Consider the following 20,039-nt stretch of genomic DNA (forward strand, 5'->3'; position numbering starts at 1 on the left):
GGCGTAGTTCCAAACTGCTCTCCAGAAAGGTTGGATGAGTTCACAGCTTCACCAAAAGTGTAATAGTGTCCCAGATTTCCCACAACCCTTTCAACAATGATCATTATCCTCTCTGGTCATATTGGCCAGTCTGAGAGGTATGAGGTTGTTGGTACCTCGGAGAAGCTTTAATTTGCATTTCTCTAATAATTAATGATTTAGAGCAATTTTTCATATGACTATGGATTGCTTTCATCTCCTCATCTGTAAATTGCCTTTGCATATCCTTTGACCATTTGTCAATTGGGAATGACTTTTAAAAAAAATTGACTGAGTTCTCCGTATATTTTAGAAATGAGTCCTTTGTCAGAACCTTAGTTTCTTTTTCTTGCCTAATTGCTATAGTTAACACATGCAAGCACTAAGTCAAATAATAATGTTAAGGGGCGGGGGGAGAATCCATGCTTTACTCCTAATCACACTGGGAAAGCTACCAAGGTTTTTCCATTACACATAATACTGGCTCTTTATTTTAGATAAATCATCATCTCAAGAAAAATTTATTTCACCTCTTTTTTTAAGTGTTTTTACCAAGAAAAAGTGCTTTATCAAAGTCTACTCAGCAACCCTTAACAGAGTATTATACAGAATTATTATTAAGGGTGATCTTTATTCCCTTCCGGATTCTGCTTTTGAATTTCTGGACTCTGCCCCTATGATACCTCTGATTTCAGTCTCCCTGGAGGAGAGGACTGTTTTACCTTTGTTTTTATCTCTTCTCCTTGTTCTGTTCCTGACTCTCCAGATTTTCTCATCTCTCCATCCACTATCTTCTCACCCTGGACTTGTCTTTGCCTTTTGACCATCATTTTAGGAAGTGGCCCAATCTGTCCACTCTCTCCTTTTTTGATTCCCTGACCTTCAAGCTCCCTTGTCTTCTCCTATTAGAATGTAAGGTCCTTGGGACAGCTAAGTGGCACAAGGGATAGAACACCAGTCCTGGAGTCAGGTAGACCTGAGTTCAAATCCAGGCTCAAATACTTAATAATTACCTAGTTGTGTGACTTGAAGCAACCCTCCCTTCCCTCCAAAATGTAAGCTCCTTCAAAAGCAGCTGCATTCACAGCACTTAGTACAGTACATGGCACAGAGTAAATATCTAATTAAGGGTTGCTGACTGACAGGGTGACTGTATCTTACCACTTATAAAATCAAGATGGAAGGGGGAGAGAAGAGAAGGGGATCAGGTTTGTGAGTAGCTGCTAGACTTCTAGTTTTCTAGAGGTGGAAAGAAGTGCCCCCCAACAACAACAAAAATCCAAGATCCACTTAATTTCCTTGTAGTTATATATGATCCACAAAAAAAACCTTTCAGGTTTTTGAAAAACTAATTCATTTCTTTTCTACTCTGAGTATTTGTTCAAGTGAACCAGTAAGATAGTGTGAATTTCTATACTCACATATAAACAATCTATTAAAGAGTCAAGTGACAGCTCAGTCTTCACCCTGGGAACATTCGTCACCTATACCTTATCCTAGAGGGATTTCGGTTGAATAAAATTTGCAGCAAGTTGATAATTAGTTTTTTAGCATAGACAGCCAATGATGGCATCTTCCCCAGGAGAGACACTAGCCTGAGTGGTTTTTAGAATTTAAGCCCTGATCAGAGGTACATGCTTGACTCCCCAAATGCTAGTGCCATATAAGTAACACCTGCGTTCCAAAGATGCCATAAGGGACTGGCAGAAAAGAAGATCCATCAACCTAACTCTCCCCGGGGAAACCACCCAGGGTTAAAGCTGAATGCACAGTTCCATATTAAAAAATAAAACCATTTCTACCAAATTAGGAGCAGCTAATATTAAATGATCTTCCTAAAACTTTTAGACTATTAAATATATTGTAATAACTCTACCTTAATGAAAATTATTTTATTAAAAGACTACATGATACATAAAAATGCATGCATATATATATTTAAAATTCCCTCCAAAAATGGAGAATGATCAAATAAAAAGCTGCATATTAACATAATGGAAGATGCAACCCAAGCAATAATGAAATCTATGCATGCAGACTGACTATATACACACTTAGGACAACAGTGGAAGGGGAGAGGAAGAGGAGGAAGGAGGAAAAATGAAGAAAACACCAAGGTGGTAGAATTGCCTGGAAGAGAATGCAGACAATTTTATTTGTTATTTTTTTTTTGGTATTTCTTTATTAGAGTAACGAAGTATAAGGTGCTGCTTTTTATTTAATATGTTTGCTTCTTTTAGCAGTTAAGTTTACTACAAATTTTTTTTAACCATGAAAAGTAAGTAAACTTCTTTGGAAAAATCTAAATACATACAAAAAAGTGAAGTTTTATGAAGAATGAATAACAATAAACAGGGCACACCTGTATATATTGTTGGATGCTGGTAAACTGACATTTTGGGTAATATTGCATGAATTGTTCATTGGTTTATACTCCTAAAATTTTGGGAAAGATTTTTATTCTTAACTTCAATATTTAAATGGCATTTCCAAAAACATAGAAGAGAAAAAGTTTATACATGAAATTGTGAATCTCAAGTATGTATAAATTGCTTTCTTTAAAAATATATAATAAATTCAACTTGCAACTTTCAAAGTTGTCTTCTCTTTGTCTCCTTCTGTGTATATATTATAAAAGATGGGTCACCTTTCTTTCTTACCAGCTATCCCTCTTCTACCTCCCATTTCAAATCCAAATTGGCAAAATAAAAAAAAGAAAAGGAAAACCAAGCTCTTATAACAGATATGCAGAGAAGCAATACAAACTCCTAAACTGATTAAGTCTATAAATGTATATTTTATTTTGCATTTTGTAGTCATTCCTCTCTCTCTCTCTCTCTCTCTCTCTCTCTCTCTCTCTCTCTCTCTCTCTCTCAGCAGGTGAGTAGTATTCTTCTAGATGACTGATAGTCATTTAAAGTATTTTTAACAATTTTTTTTTATTTTAGAAACTGTTCTCGGGGCGGCTAGGTGGCACAATGGATAAAGCACCAGCCCTGGAGTCAGGAGTACCTGGGTTCAAATCCAGTCTCAAACACTTAATAATTACCTAGCTGTGTGGCCTTGAGCAAGCCACTTAACCCCATTTGCCTTGCAAAAAAAAAAAAAAACTGTTCTCTTCATTTTGCTTACATTATTATCTTCCTAAGTTTCTTTGAAACAGTGTATTTTATCACTTCTTATGGCAATTCAGGTAGTAATGCATAACACAATTTGCTAAGTCATACCACAACAGATGGGCATCTCCTAACTTCCAGTTCTTTGTTATAACAGAAAGAACTGCTATAAATATTTTTGTATATCAGACTTTTACCTTTGATCTCCTTGAGGTACAGGTATAGTAGTAGAATAGCTGAGTTAAAAAGTATAATTCTAAATTGCTTTCCAGAGCAGCTATATCCAATTCACAGCTTTGAAAAACATTGCATTAGCAAATTAAAGCTTCCCTGAGGTACCACCTCACACCTCTCAGATTGGCCAGTATGACCAGGAAGGATAATGATCATTGTTGGAAGGGACGTGGGAAATCTGGGACATTATTACACTGTTGGTGGAGCTGTGAACTCATCCAACCCTTCTGGAGAGCTATTTGGAACTATGCCCAAAGGGCAACAAAAATGTACATACCCTTTGACCCAGCAATACCACTACTGGGTCTATACCCTGAAGAGATGAGGAAAAAGGGTAAAAACATTACTTGTACAAAAATATTTATAGCAGCCCTGTTTGTGGTGGCAAAGAATTGGAAATCCAGTGAATGTCCTTCAATTGGGGGATGGCTTAGCAAACTGTGGTATGTATGTATGTCATGGAACACTATTGTTCTATTAGAAACCAGGAGGGATGGGATTTCAGGGAAACCTGAAGGGATTTGCATGAACTGATGCTGAGTGAGATGAGCAGAACCAGAAAAACACTGTATACCCTAACAGCAACATGGGAGTGATGTTCAAGCTTGAAGGACTTGCTCATTCCATCAGTGCAATAATGGGGAACAATTTTGGGCAGTCTGCAAAGGAGAGTACCATCTGTATCCAGATAAGGAGCTGTGGAGTTTGAACAAAGTACAAGGACTATTCCCTTTAATTTAGAAAAAAAAACCAGATAGCTTATTGTCTGATCTTGTTACCTCTTAGACTTCTCTTTAAGGATATGATTTCTCTTTCATCACACCCAATTTGGATCAAGGTACAAGATGGAAACAAAGTAAAGACTGACAGAGTGCATTCTGTGGGGGGGAGGGGGAGGGAAGCAAGATTGGGGGGAAAAATGTAAAACTCAAATAATATCTTTAATAAAAAATAAATTTAAATTAAAAAAAGAAAAGAAAAACATTGCATTAGTATGCCCATTTTTCTGTAGCCCCTCCAACAAGTTATTTTCCATATTTAACAATTTGATATAAATCATCAGAGTTGCTTTAAATTTATATTTCTTCAATTATTAGTGATTTGGAACATGAATTTCTTTCTTTGAGAAATGCCTACTTTTGTCTATTGGGGAATAACTAAAAGATTTTTTTTCTAGGTATACATTTCCTTTCTAATTTTAGTTGCATTGGTTTTGTTTGTGCAAACACTTATTTTATGTACTTAAAATTGTCCATTTTATTTTCTGTGATCCTCTCTACTCTTTGTTTCTGAAATACTTCCCCCCTATCAGTGGTTGCAAAAAGTAATTTCTTCCTTGTTCCTTTAATTTTTTATGATAGCAATTTTTATGTCTAAGTCACATATCTTTTTGGAACCTCTTTTAATAAAATAATATTTTCTATATGATACTTGATGGCTATGAATCTATGGAATAACAATCCTGGAGGAAGGCTATAGGCAAAGCAAGAACAATATAAGCTAAAGTCAGGTATAAGAAATGTGACTGGCAGCTACTTGCACATGAAAAGTGTATAAAAGATATCATTAAGTATCTGAATATTCGGATAAGAAGTTAGGGCTGTTCTGAACCAAGAGCAAAGACATACACAAATAATCCAGATGTTGCAATGATTGTTATGAAAAGACCAAGGTCTAGGACGATCCTCTGTCAATCAATAAGTATTTATGAAGTGTCTATTATTTGTGCTTAAAGTTGGGTAGAAGGGGAAAAACTAATACCTCATTGTTAAGGAATTTATATTCTAAGGTAAGAAACAACTGTCACAATTGAAATCTACATTGATGAGATCATGAACCATTCAATTTATCCCTATTAAAGTTCAAGTCAAGTGATACTGCCTGGTCTGTTATATTTACTATCAGTACCATAAATGTATGTCCTGTTTTAAAAATGGCATTAAACTACAAATAAATGGGGAAAAGAAATAAATCAGAAAATTCATAAACATAAAAAGATTAGCTGGACCACACACACACACACACACACACACACACACACACACACACACACACTAAGAATCTATAAGCATGGTTAAAGAACCAACCATGCTAAAGAAACTTTTATGTTTTGCTGTGACAGAATGCCAAGATTAGTGGGCAAAGAAAATCTAATAGACGAAAATAATTTGATTATAGGAAAGCATGTGATAGTTCCTCCTGACATCTTCCTTGCAAAATTAATTAAAACTGGCTAGGATATATGAGTCACATGAATTGAAAACTGACCTCAAGACTGCAAAGAGTGATTATAAACTGCCTTAAATCACTTTTAGAAAAGATGTCTGGTAAAATACCAGTGTTAGATTGAACATAATTTACCTTTTCCAAATGATAACATAAATGCTAAGAGTAAGTTAATTAAATGTTTAGAAGACAATAAATAAAAGGATCTGTGAAAAACAAGTGGGCCCCTTTCCCCACCAAAAAATAGTTAATGTCTAGAAAGACAAAGAATATATCTAAAAGAACTTCTAGAAGTGAAATTCTCCCATTTATTGTGAACAGCTACAATTAAAAGAAATTTTTATGTAATAACCTCAAAACTAACAATACATTTCACTACTGTAGAACCTTTTTAAACTAGGCAAGTCATGAAGTATGAGTCCTTTGAGCATTTTACACACACAATCTGCAGTTACTAAATGAAAACAACATTACTGCAGGTATGGCATATTGGAAATTACAACACAATTTAACTAGAAGCTTCTTGAGAATTATTTGTGGAATGAAAGGTAAAGTCAGGTGAAAAGGAAGTATTTATTTCAAGTGAGCACTGGCCTAATGAATTTGAATTAGTTCTGCCATACAGGAAAGAAATCACAGTCATTTAATTGTTTAGTAATTATTAGGAGGTATGTGCTTCACCTAAAAGAAGCAGATGGACAGAGTGAATAAAAAGTCAAGAAAACCTAGATTTGAGTTTTTGACTCAAGCTATGTGGCCCTGGCCAAATCACTTAACTTTTCATTTTCTTACACCAGTGATCTCTAAGCTTTTCTGATCACATATCTAAATTGGCAAAAAATTTTGAGTACATCTTCTTCCCTAAAACATATATTTATTTATTAATTTATATAAGCAAGTAGTGAAGCAGTACAAAGAGTACCAGGCCCAGCCAGGAAAATCTAAGTTCATATGGGGCCTCAGAAACTTACTAACTGGGTAGCTTGACCCTGGACAAGTAAATAATTCAATAAACTTCACTGGTCCCCCCACCCCCTCCAGGATCAAACACAAGCTCCTCATTCTGGCATTTAGAGCCCCTCCCGATCCAGCTTCAGCCTTACCACTTCAGTCCAGGCTTACCACTCACATCATTCACTTTCACACTTACTAGGTACAGACAGCCCTGACTTTCATGCTATTCCTCACACATGACATTCCATGTGTCATCTCATTTCTTTGTACAGACTCTGCTCCCCTGGAATATACTTTCTTGTTCCTTTTACCTCTTAGAACTCAAAGTTCAGCCCAAACATCATCCCTTACATGAGGTTTTTCTTCCCACTTCTTCCTCAGTGCTCCCCAGTAATGTCTTTATTTATCTTATAGATATTGCATTTTTGGCCTCTTGTGAGCCAGAGGGGGATTCATTTGTGTCTTTGACTCTCCAGCATTTAGCATAGTTCATGAGTCATACTAAGTGCTTGATATGACAAGTATGTGAATTGGATGTAAGTTGAAGAGCATCTAGGTGATGTTGTGGATAGAGCACTGGCCTTGGGGTCTAGAGGAACTGAGTTTGAATCTAACCTCAGACAGTTGACACTGGTTTGTGACCTTGGGCAAATCATTTAACTCTGATTGCCAGGGTCATCTCCAGTCCTGATCCATATCTGGCCACTGAACCCAGAGGACTTTGGACAAGAAAATGAGTCTGGTGACTTAGCACAGGACCCCCCCCCCCCCAATCTAATTCATGTGCTTGTCATGGCATCACTTCCTGATGTCATGATTGTCTTCTAAAAATAAAGGATAAACATTATTATTAGTAGTAAATGCTTAATAGATGCTTGTTGTGGTTGAATTATAAAATTCTGGATAAAGATGGGAATGTTAAGACTGTTTTATCACCGCAGATCAGACATAAGGGGACTTCAGAAGGTAGAAGACTGGGAAAGTTAAGAGGGCATAATAGAAAATAGGACCAAAATATTGGGACCACAGTTTAAAGCTAAAAATAATGTGTTTTGAGACAGAAGTACATTTAATAAGAGCTAGTAAAATGTATTTGCCTGGAGTCTCAAGAATCTGATCAATAGGGCTTTAAACTGACAATGAAGGCAGAAAGAGAAAATTCACTGCATATTTTCCAAGCAACATACCATGAAAAGTAAGAGGTACAATATAGGAAGATTATCAGAAGAGAAAACAATTCAAAAGACTCAGTAAAAAATAAGAGGGAGATAACTGTATACAAATTGAAGATAGTATATAATAAATGAAATGAACCAAAGATTTCAGGGCAAAGGAGGTTAAATGATGATCTGAGGTTGAATTATGATCTGAGAAAGATGTATTCACTATTTCTGGCTTTCTGCAATTGATCATTAGGTTTTTAAGTGAAACAAAGTAATGAAATACATCCATGTAAGGGGTGGTCAATCGAATTCAAAAAGTAAAGAAAAAAAGTGTGTGTGTGTGTGTGTGTGTGTGTGTGTGTGTGTGTGTGTTTGTGTGTGTGTGTGTGTGTGTGTGTGTGCATGATGAAATACCACTGCATTCAACAAACATTCATTTGAAGAAATCTAGGATACAGAGTAAAAACACACAATGATGAACATTTGCTCAAGCATAGAAGCAGAAATAAATGATATTTTGGTGGAATATACAATTGATCACCTGGTAAAAGGAGGAAATAAGTGACAAACGGCACTGTGGCATCATTTGATAGTAATAAAGATTTATCATCTGTTTTGAAAAAATGCTGAGCAAGTGAAGTATCAAGACTGTGAAGTCAGTCCATCATAATAAATATAAAAGTACCTTAGACAAGGGTTATAACTGGACAAAGAGCTGGGTACACAATTAGGTAAAAGATTAGGTTGGATAGCACTTTTTAAATGGTTATACTTTCTTTCAGTGATAACAAACTTCTCACCATAATAAAAAGCAAACTCTTTAAAACCATTACAATACTGATGATGTTGGATGACTATAAGTTATGGGATATCATCATTTCAGAAGAAATCAAAATTACAAAAGATCTCAAGAATAATAGAAAGACATGGTGAGTTTCTAAGCCTTATTTCATATAAGCAAATGAAAATGTGTTTATTAAATGCTATGTGCCAAGCATTGTGCCAAGTGCTGAAAATGCAAATAGAAAAAGAAAGTCAGTGCTTTCACCTCAAGAAACTTACACTCTAATTGTGGAAGACAAAACAAAAGAAAATACAACTGCAGAGGTCAATGATAAGACCTGGAAGTGCTCAGGGTGCAGAGATCAGGGTGACAGCAATGAGCAGGAGTCCACAGGATGCTCTAAAAGGTGAGGGGAAAAAAACTGGACTAGAAAAGCCTGGATGACTTTTGAGACACTGTGCAGATGAAAAGGCCCAATGGTCTTCCATCTCACCAGAAGGAAGAGAGCTGGTAAATCCTATCTTATCTAAAGGTTATGAGCCATCAAGAGGACCCAATGGGGTTTAGATGGGGTTTGAGAGATTTGAGGATAAGGGAGGAAAAAGAATGGTCTCCAATGGAAGTAGTAACAGAAAATCTTAAACTTTACACATTCTATGTTTCAGCTAAATGGCACTACAAAGGCAATCATCTCTCCTACTTTTGTGTATTCACAGAGTATTCTATGATCAGAATCTGTTTCCTCCTTATCTAATCTTTCTTTTCCTTTAAGGGTCTATTTCAGGTACCATCTCCACATGGAGGTCTTTCTAAAGGTTCTATGATCAGAATCTGTTTACTCCTCATCTAATCTTTCTTTTCCTTTAAGGGTCTATTTCAGGTATCATCTCCACATGGAAGTCTTTCTAAAGGCCCCCTCCATCCTCAAACTTTTTTAAAGAACACTGCATCACTCTTTCTCTTATTCCTATCACATTTTCCTTGTATTATATTTATATAAGTGCATGTTATTGTTCTTCATTCCTCCTCATTATATCCTCGAGATCAAAGAAATTTTTTTTTCATTTTTGTAATCCCTGTACAGTGCCTTGAATATAAGTGGGTATGTAATAACTATTTGTTGAACTGAATTTGTTAAGCAGGCTGCAGCATGTTACCAATGATAGCTCACCTATGTTTAAAAAGTGGCAATTAAAGACATTATTAAAGATATGCAGGATTAGAAACTGGGGCAATGGGACAATTGATAAGAGTGCTAGGCCTGGAGTTCAAATTTGGCTTCAGACACTTAACAGTTTTGTTACCCAAGGGAAATCATTTAACCATTTGCCTCAGTTTCCTCATTTGTAAAATGAGTTGGGAGAAGGAAATGGTAAACCACTCTAGTATCTTTGCCAAGAAAATCCCAAACAGTGTTTCAGGAGGAGTCAGTTATGACTGAAATGACTCAACAACAACAACAACAAAATGATTAGGAAAAAAAAACAGTCATGTAAAAAATGAACAGCTGTGCAAGATTTTGACTGTTATCTTTAAATAGAAAGGCACAAGATATAAAGGGAATATAAATCCTTAAGTCCCTTCCCTTCTTTCCTCAATGAGTTCAGGTACCTGGCTCACAATTTTCTTTTAAGTCCCCCAGCTCTTGCCTTTATGCTAAGGAACTTCAACTTAACTCAGTTCCTCAACCTACTCACTTCCCAAGATCATCTCTTCCATCTCCACTCAGTCATATATAAAGATGGTCATACACTTGAACCTGTCATCACCCCACAAATACACCACCTCTACATTCAAGGATTCTAAAATCCCCTGTCTGATCATAACCTATTGGCTTTTCATCTGTCTTTCTCCTTTCCCTCACAAAACCCTACTTTTGATTGGCACCATAACATCCAGTCCCTTGATCCTTCAATGCTCTCCCAGTTCATATCCCCCTCACTAGCTACTCTCTTCTCTTTCCCCTATCTTGACCCTAAGGAATAACCTACCCTATCCTCTAATCCTATCACTGATCATGTTCACCACTATTGTTCTCTTTACTCTCACACATATGCTGCTGAACAAAGGTAGAGAAAATCACACAATCTTTCTGACTGGTCCACACAAATTTATGTTATATAACCTAAACTGGGTCCTCCCTGCTGCTCGACAATCCTACTATACTTTCCTTATCAACTCACTATTACATTCTCCACAGTGACTCTTCCAAACCTTTTCATCTCTCCTCAACCTTCTTCTAGCTCCCCCTCCTCCCACTCTCTCAGCTAAGAGCCTTACTTCATATTTTACAGAAAAAAATTGAGGTCATTCTCTGTAAACTCCCTCTTCTCCCCTCTTCCTCATCAATCATTTAGAGGCCCTCTGACACTTTTTCCTCCTTTCACTCCTGTTTCACATGATGAAATGGTATTACTCCTTATCAAGGCTAACCCCTCTAACTTGTTCAAGAGACTCCATTCTAGCCCATCTCTGACAAGAGATTGCCCTATCTTCTGCACTCCTTCCTTGTCTACTGATTCCTCTGCTGCCTACAAAAGTGCCCATATCTCCCCCATTCTCAAAAAAACTCTCACTTAATATATTTCTTACCTGCACAATAGATAAGGGAAGACATTTGGAGCTGAAAGAAATGAAAAATGAAGTAAAATTTCCTATTACCCTTACTTGATCCTTTCATTACTATATCTATTCTGCCCTTTCTAGATAAACTCCTCAAAAAGGTCATCTTCAATAAGTAACTCTACTTTCTCTTCTTAGCTCCATATATATGTACACACACACACACACACACACACACACACACACACACACACACTTCTGACTTTATCAGTCCACTGAAAATGCTCTCTCCAAAGTTACCAGTGATCTCTTAGTTGCCATATCCAATGATGTTTTTTTAGTCTTAATTCTCTTTGACCTCTTTGCAGTCTCTTTGACTATACTGATCACACTCTCCTCAATACTCTTTTTTTCTAAATTTTCAGGATACCATTCTTCTACCTGACAACCTCCTCTTAGAATTATTTGCTGAATCCTCATCTAGATCATGCCTTCTAACCATAGATATTCCACAGGGTTCCATTCTAAATCTTTTTCCTCTTATTCTTCTATACTAATTCAATGGATTTAATCACTATCTCTATAGGTTCAAATCTACCCCAATCTCTCTACTGACTTCCTATCTTGTATGTCCAACTTTCAGACATCTAAAACTCATTACATGAACTCATCTTTCTTCCCAAGCCTTCCCTATTACTAAAGAGGGCAATATCCTCCCAGTGCCTCAGATTTGAAACCTAGAAGTGACCCTGGATTCCTCATTATTTCTCACCCCAATCCCCTTATCCAATCTATTGCCAAGGCCTGTTGCTTTCAGCTTTGCAACATCTCTTTAATATATTGCCTTTTTCTATGACATTGCCACTATTTTAGAGCAGGTTCTCATCACCTCACCCCTGGATTACTGAAATAGCCTGTCTGCCTCAAGTCTCTCCATACTCCAATCCATCTTCTATTCAGTTACTGAAGTTATTTTCCTAAAACAGTCCCACTCATGTCACTCTCTTACTCAATAAACTCTAGTAGTTCCCTATAGGCTCAAGGAGCAAATAAAAAGTAGTTTATTGGTATCCAAAGCCCTTTGTAACCTACTACCCTCCTACTTTCCCTGTCTTCTTATACTTTATTCTCTGCCATATCTCTTTAGATCCAGTGACACTGGCCTGCTGGCTGTTCCACAAACACAACATTCCATTTTCTTTGGCTGTCCTCCACACCTGGAATGCTCTCCTTCCTCAACTTCACCTATCTTCTCTGGTTTCTTTTAAGTTCCAACTAAAATCTCATCTTTTACAGAAAGGTTTCCAAATACCTCTGAATTCTAGCATCTCTTCCTTTTGTTAATTATTTCCTATGTATCCTCTATATAGAGCTTGTTTGTATCTATTTGTTTGCATGTTGTCTCTTCCATGGACTGTAAACGCTTTGAGGGCAGGGACAATCTTTGACCTTTTTTTTCCTATCCCCAGTGCTAAATGCAGTGCTTTGACCCTAATAAATTATTGATTGAATGAACCTTATGGTTGGTTTCATTTTTGTAAATAGATTTTTATTTAATAGCTCAGAAACACAAAACTAAGTTTTTATCTTCTAATCACTAAAGGTAAGGCAGGCTATGGATTTTAAGCACAAGCTTCAATGCTTTTAAAATGATAGTTTAGAACCAAATGGTAGACTTAGAACCAAAATCATCATCTACTCTAGAAAAATAGCCTTCCAACCCAATTTTCTTGTCAATGACACCACCATTATCTGAATTATTCAGGTCTTGAAATCTTAGTGATGAATAAGGTAAAGCTAATTTTACCTACTTACTATATCTAGCTAGTCCCCAAATCCAAACAATTATTTTTTTAAAATCTCTCATATTCACTTATATGGAAAATGTTTAACATAGTTATACATGTATAACATCAGATTAGTCACTATTACTTTCACCTTTGCAACATCTTTTTAATATATCCTCTTCTTTCTCTGACATTGCCACCCCTGGATTACCGTAGTAGCCTGCTGATAGGGGGAGGAAAAGAAGGGAGGGAGAAAAATGTAGAACTCAAAATCTTACAAAAAAATGAATGTTGAAAACTATCTTTACATGTAATTGGAATAATAAATTTAAATTTAAAAAATTTAAAAAAGTTAAGGCTCCCATATCCAATTCTCTTCATAGTACCATCCTGGCTCATACGATTTCATTTCTGGATTATAACAGATTTCTAGAGTCGGGACTAAAACAGATTTTTAGAGAATAGGTGAGACCAATGTACCTTAAATACCACTTCAACATGCTATTGGTCTCTTTTAAAATCTTTGATAGTAAACTGCTTTTAAATTCAGTAAATTTAAATTTTTGTGCCTGGTTCTTATGGTCTTTCATAAACTAACTTTACTTATTCAATTTCTTAATACTGCTCCCTCAGGAAGCTAATAATTCAAGCCTAAACTCTACCTCCTCTAGGCAAGGAAGTCTCCTTTCAAAGAAAATGCCATGTTCAACCCCTCTCCATGCCTTCACAATTATTTTACTGTGGCATTTCTTGGCTTTCTTGTTTTATATTGTTAATTCATTTTTCCTCCTTTGGGTCCCTCCCACCAAGTCTGTAAGTTCCTTTAAGATAGGAGTTTATCTTTGACTTTTTGTACTATCACAGGACAATGATGAGTACATGAAAGTTACTCAAGGAGTAGAATTTAAAGAATTTCAGAGTTGTAAATGAACTTTATAGAACTAGTCACAGATCTAAGATTTAGAGCTGGAAGGGATGTTAAAAGTTAATTAATTCTTGCCTATTTTCTAAACAGATACTCCAGTAAACTGAGGCCCAGAAAGGTGATGAGGCTTGCCCAAGGTCATACAAGTAAGAAGTGGTAAAACAGATTCAACCCAGAACCAGTGACTTCAGGCCTTCCTCCTTTACTTTATCTTCATTTAGCAATGAGAAAACAAAACTGAGGCTCAAGAAAAGGTGGAAGGAAAGAGCATTAGAATCCATATTCACATAGGCACCAACAATTTGTGATGTGACCATTTGATTACTGCTCCTAAAGGGGTCTGGCACTATGACCTGAAATTATACAAGTTCAATTCTTCTTGTCCTGTACTACTATGAGTCACCTGACTTAAAACACAGGGACGAAGAGGAAAATTAATAGCTTTACCTGGAAGAAATAAAACCAAGTAAAAGTATATCTAATATATCAACATCTATTTCCATTTTTTAATCCTTACTCTTGTCCCCCTGTACAGCCTCCAATCATCCATGAAATACAAGTGATGGGCTCTCCTACACTCACCATTTAAGAGGAAGGAACATTTATCTACCTTCAATTCATGGGAAACTAATCTCCTTCCCATTCCTGTGATTAGAGGCAAGCTTGATGCTAGAGGAAGAGGCCTGAATAGCAGCTTTTAAAATAAATAAATAAAACTAGACTGTCTGCTCTAGGAATATAGGGAAGACTGGCATTAATAAGGGAAAGTGATCTACCCAAACAAAGCTGGTCTGAAAGAAGAGCAAATCCCACAAGCTGGACAGGTATTATTGCCAGGGAGAGAGCACCCTTGTTAAAAATGTATATTTTAATTTTCTGTATAGCAAAAGGTCCCAATTTGCCCAGGGATCTAGCTAAGCTGCCATTTTCTTCTACGACAGTCTAATCTTTATTTAATGGATTTAGCATCTATCTTCACTAGAGTGGTCTCTAAGGAAGAGGGGAGGGGAGAATGAAGGGGCAGAGAAGAGAGGATCAGCTCCCCCCATCCCCCTTTCATCCATCCGGCACTCATGTTTGTGTTCAAAATTCAATTACCTCCTTATTGATACTTCACAGAGATATTTAAGCTGCAAACATGAAGCCCTGATTTCCCAGGGGGCCGTGCCCCTCTCTATTTCACTGCTCTGCTTCCCCCAGGGTGAATTCCTGAGGCGTCCATATTAATAGGTAATCAGTCACAATTCATTTATTAAACAGCTCGCAAGGTTTATCAGCCTGTCCTGATTAGCCCGAAGAAGCCACTGAATTCCTAATTTATTTATGGAAATTTAAGTGTCTTTTTGAATTCCATTCAGGAGCATCAGGAAAGGCAGCAGCAGCAAGAAAGCTTTTAGGAACAGGAGCAAGCTTGTTTGCCACTTGAACGCAAGAACAGAGAAATACACTGCTGAGATCCTTCCTCTGGCCACTGGATTTAGAGCTACATAATCCCCAGGATTAGTATTCATTGATTGCTTTCTGTTTACATAAAAGAGTTTGAAATGTTGTCATGAGGCAGGTATTACTACTCATTTGAACAAAAATCAATCTTAGGGATGCTGGCTTTTGATTGGCAGAAAAGTGGTCCTTAATGGAGTAGAGCTGAGAACCTTAGTGTGTTAAAAGACAATAATTCTTAGTAGAACTAACACCAATGGCATACTGGAACAAGAAACAAAATTATTTTAAAAATTGCTTCTCAAATGAAAGTGTCAGAATAGCAACTGGGTACCATTTTAAATCTTCAGTCCATTATGGACCCTTTGCCTTATAATTTCAATGGTTCCATTCAATTAACAATTTACCCAAGGAGATCCCAGAAAAAGAGCACTGCTGATTAAAAGGCCAATACTGATTAAATAAAAGCCCTTGAGGGTAACATTAAAACTCAAGCTAACTACCCCAATAGGCACAATGAGTAAAAGAACCTGTTTTAGGGACATAGGCAGACCATAAAACCTGGAATCATGATTCTGGAAGTAATTAGAAGTGAATTCTTCTGAGAAAAAAGAAAACATACAATCCATAAAGAACTTAGCCAATATTTCAATGTCGTAAGAAGATCAATGTCAATTTCTAGTTATAGTTTTGTAGATTATATCCTTGGTCAATTTTTCTTTTAAAATCTCACTGTCTTCTCTTAGTCAATTAGTGAGATGCTGGGCCACCTCCTCTCATTAACCAGTGTATGCTGAGAATATGAACTAACTTTATTATTAGGCTAAGAAAAAACATAATTAGGAAGAGAAGTCTGCTGCTGTAGAAAAAATCAAATAATTTATTCCCTATGCTAAATATAAGAAGCTTTAAATAATCTACTAGTTTGGATTATTTATGTATCTACTTCCTTCCATTAGCAAGAACAGGCAAGAATGAATTTATATTGTCTAGCTAAAAACCTGACATAGAGGCTAATGTTAAGATCTAGAGGGGAGGAAAAAATTAGAAAATTAATAAGTTAAGAGTCCTGACAATAATTCTTTTATGAAAGATAATTATGTTAGCCTAAGACTGCCCCACCTTGATTTTCAAACAGGTGTTTCTTCTCTAAAAATTATTATTTGTTATAAGAATTGGGGGTGGGGGAAGAGATACTTGGGATATCTTTGATGATGTAAGACAGTATCAACAAAAACTTATTTTAAAAAAATCAACAAATGAAAACACTGACAAATTATAGGTCTCTAGACCCTAAGTAAAATGCAAAAAAGCTAAGTATACATAGATAGAATTTCAAACATTTTATTTCCTAATAGACACTAATAACCAAAGGAAAAAAAATCTAATAGAAGTGCACACACACACAAACAAAACACTTAACTACTGGATTTTCTCTATTAAGAAAAATAAGAAAAAGAACATGAAGAATCTTCTATGGCAGCTCAATCTTGCCTAGCAAGTGGATACTGTTTGAATCTTTAAGTCAAAGTCCTTTACAAATAAAATGTCTGTACCACAAAAATTCCCAACCTCCAAATTACAGCCACTATGAAGTCAGGGAATCACTCATTTAATAAACAGATCTGGATAATCCAGAAAGGATTTTTTTGTTTAAAAGAACGTTGCCAGACCAAGTGACCACTAACACCAAAAGTGCTTAAATGCTGAATCCTAAACTGTCTTAGGTATATCACAGTCTCTTGTCTAGTCCATTTAACATTTAGCAGGTCACAAACTACAAATTTCCATAATCTAAAAATCTAAAAATCCAAGTATTTATCAAGATTCTGCTAAATGGTAATAATACATTTAGTACAGAAAATAGACATCATCAAAAATAATAGCTTACCTTGAGAGGCACCATGGGATGTACTGTGAATCAAGTATTGAACTCTGAGTCCAGAGACTCATATTCAAATCCCACATTAGTCATTTACTATTAACCTATCAGCAATTGTTTCTTCATCTGTAAAAGGGAGATAATAAAATCCCCACTACTTTACCTCTCAGGATTATTGAGAGACTTTTTTTAATATCTAAAAAGTGCTAAAGTGAACATGAATTACTATCATTAGATTAAATATGTCTTATTAAAAAAACAAGATAAAGCTATGGTTGCTTCCACTTCTTTCATTTGCCCCTTGTAGCGAATAACAAACATTAAATGTCTACTATGTCCAGATCCTGTGTTAAGTGCTGGGGGATATAAAGGTAAAAATCAGTCTCTGCTCTCAAGCAGCTCACAATCTAATGGGGAAGACAACTCTGCAATAGCTATTTACAATAAGATATCCAGGATAAGCTGAAAATACTGTAAGGCACTAATATTAAGAGGGACAGAAAAGGCTTCCTGTAGAAGATGAGATTTTATCTGCGACCTGAAGAAAGCCTGGAAAACTAGAGGTGGAGATGAGGAGGGAGAACATTCTAGGCAGGAGGGACTTATACCTCAGAGGGACAATCTATTGCAAATCTCCCCTCTTGAATCACTGCCTTGCAGTGGTAGAGGGGCTTGTGTAGTTCACTGAAACCAAGAGTCATGCAGGGTTGCCCAAGATGGTCAGATCACTATGAAGAGTTCTGACAAAAGGTGATTCCCCTGAAGATGGAAATGGCAAACCACTCCATTCTCTTTGCTAAGAAAACCCCATTTACAGTATGGTCCACAAGGTCATGAAGTGTTGCACACAAATGAACAACTGCATGTTGCCTATTATCCTATATGTGGTCCTTTGTCTCTCAAATAATAGGTCAAAACTTTTATTATTTTTGAATCTCTATTCATTTATATTATAGGCCTAACCCTAAAGTTTTTTTTAATTTATCATTTTCTGGTTTAAATATCATATTTGTCTTATAAGAGTTTAGTAGAGTGTTTTCTTTCTCAAATTTTGAAAATAATGTGTATAGTGTAGAGATAGTAATAATTCTTAAAAAGTCTGACAGAATCTTACAAAATCCATTTGGGTTGGGATGGGTTTTTTTTTAATCCTCTTTGGTAGTTCCTTTATAGGTAGTGGATGTTTTACTGTCTAAAGTAGAATCTTACCTAAGAATTATTTGTATTTCTTTGTTGTAGGTTCACCTTGTTTTCTGCTTTGTTAATTTGATTTTTTAATTGGGCTAAGGTTTATCAGTTTTGTTAGGTCTCAAAGAATCTGCTTTTAGAATTGCTAATTCTAATGTCTTTTTGTTTTTAAATTTATTTATTTCTCCTCAAATTTTCAAGTTTCTTTTTTGGAGTTTATTTGCTTATTTTCTGATTTTCAATATTAGTTTACTAATTCTCCTTTATTTACATCTCTTTGGGGGAATGCTCTTTGGAACAAGCTGTATAATGGGGTCAGAATAAGATTCCTTAGGCCTTTTACCATTGTGGCTTAAATCACAGATGTAGTTAAGGAATTCCAGTTCTGAAGCTTATGATCTGTGGCACATCAGGCAAGTTATTTAATCTCCATAAGACTCAGTTTCCAAATCTATAAAAGAAAGACAACACACCCTCTAATGTCCCTTTTGGCTCTAAATCTATGGTTCTATGGTCCTAGTCATATCCAAGGTCTTCCATATAGTCAACTAAGAATCCCCAATGTCAAACTACCAGGGCCAAAACAAATTTGGGGGACAACAGTACATTTGAGTGTGTGTGTTTACTTGTGGGGCTCAAAAGGAAAACTGAAAGAAGAATTGTGAAGTCACAGAAATAAGCCAGGGAGTTTTGGAGTTTTTTGGTCTGCCCTTGTGGTTTGAATTAGGAAATTCCAGGTGAAGAAACTCTCTTTACCCAAGTAGCAACTGCTCTGCAGCTTTACGTCTGAAAGTCAAATGGGACAAGAAAAAGTTAAATGACTTGTCTAGGAGCGGCTAGGTGGCGTGGATAAAGCACTGGCTCTGAAGTCAGAAGTACCTGGTTTCAAATACGGTCTCAGACACTTAATAATTACCTAGCTGTGTGGCCTTGGGCAAGCCACTTAACCCATTTGCCTTGCAAAAAAAAAACAAAAAAAACAAAAAAAAAATGATTTGTCTAGGCTCCCACAGAGTCTAAGTCAAAAGCAGAAATTGAAACCAGGTTTTCCTGACTGTGAATCCAGCTCTTTCTCTAGTATGCCAAACTATCTTATATTAGTTAGCAGATCTAAAATTTAACTGAACAAAAAACCATAGTAAGCTTCATTTTTCAAGCAGTACCAGAAAATCTTTTAAAACAGAGAGGCATCTATATTTCCCAGGAAAATATGTAGTGAGAGACATATTTGACCATCCACAATTAACTTAAGTATCAAGAAATAAACAAGTTTAAGTTTTAAGTTATCACAAAATACCAGATGTTAATTTTATAGGAAGATTCTTTTGTTTTTTGTATTATTTTATTTTTAACAAGTTTCAACAAGTTTCAACATTCACTTTTAAAACTTTGAGTTCCAATTCTCTCCCTTTCTCCCACCAACACAAATCAAGTTATTTGATCTAGATTAAAAATGTAGTCATGAAAAACATTACCATAATAGTCATGTTGTAAAAGTAAATATACCCCCCCACCAAAAAAAATCTAGAAAAAATAAAGTTAAAAAAAAGTATGCTTCAATCTGTATTCAGACACCATCAGCTGGTTCTTCTTTGGGATAGACAGTTTTCTTTATCATAAGTCCTTCAGAGTTCTCTTGGGTCACAGCATTGCTGAGAAGAGAGAAGCCATTCATAGCTGATCATCCTGCAACATTGCTGTTATTTTGTATATTGTACATTTGGGAAGATTCTTTTTAAGAACTAAAAAAAACCATACAG

The 20,039-nt window shown here is 35.9% G+C and overlaps 1 protein-coding gene across 3 annotated transcripts in view; it reads right to left on the reverse strand.

Moving 5' to 3' along the window:
• Positions 1 to 20,039, reverse strand: part of LIN52 (lin-52 DREAM MuvB core complex component) — a 101,226-nt gene that overhangs the window by 32,991 nt on the left and 48,196 nt on the right. For 2 of the 3 annotated variants that reach the window (XR_012478201.1, XM_074235745.1), the window contains one exon: positions 2,839 to 19,931. The exons of the other annotated variant lie outside the window; for it this stretch is intronic. Coding sequence is in view for 1 of the 2 variants with exons in the window: in XM_074235745.1 (XP_074091846.1) it covers positions 19,921 to 19,931 (11 nt within the window). In the remaining variant the exon portion in view is untranslated. Of the gene's footprint in view, positions 1 to 2,838; positions 19,932 to 20,039 lie in introns of those variants that run through there. 3 annotated transcript variants of the gene reach the window in all.

This window comes from Macrotis lagotis, chromosome 4 (assembly GCF_037893015.1).
Source record: "Macrotis lagotis isolate mMagLag1 chromosome 4, bilby.v1.9.chrom.fasta, whole genome shotgun sequence".
Taxonomy (NCBI): Eukaryota; Metazoa; Chordata; class Mammalia; order Peramelemorphia; family Peramelidae; genus Macrotis; species Macrotis lagotis.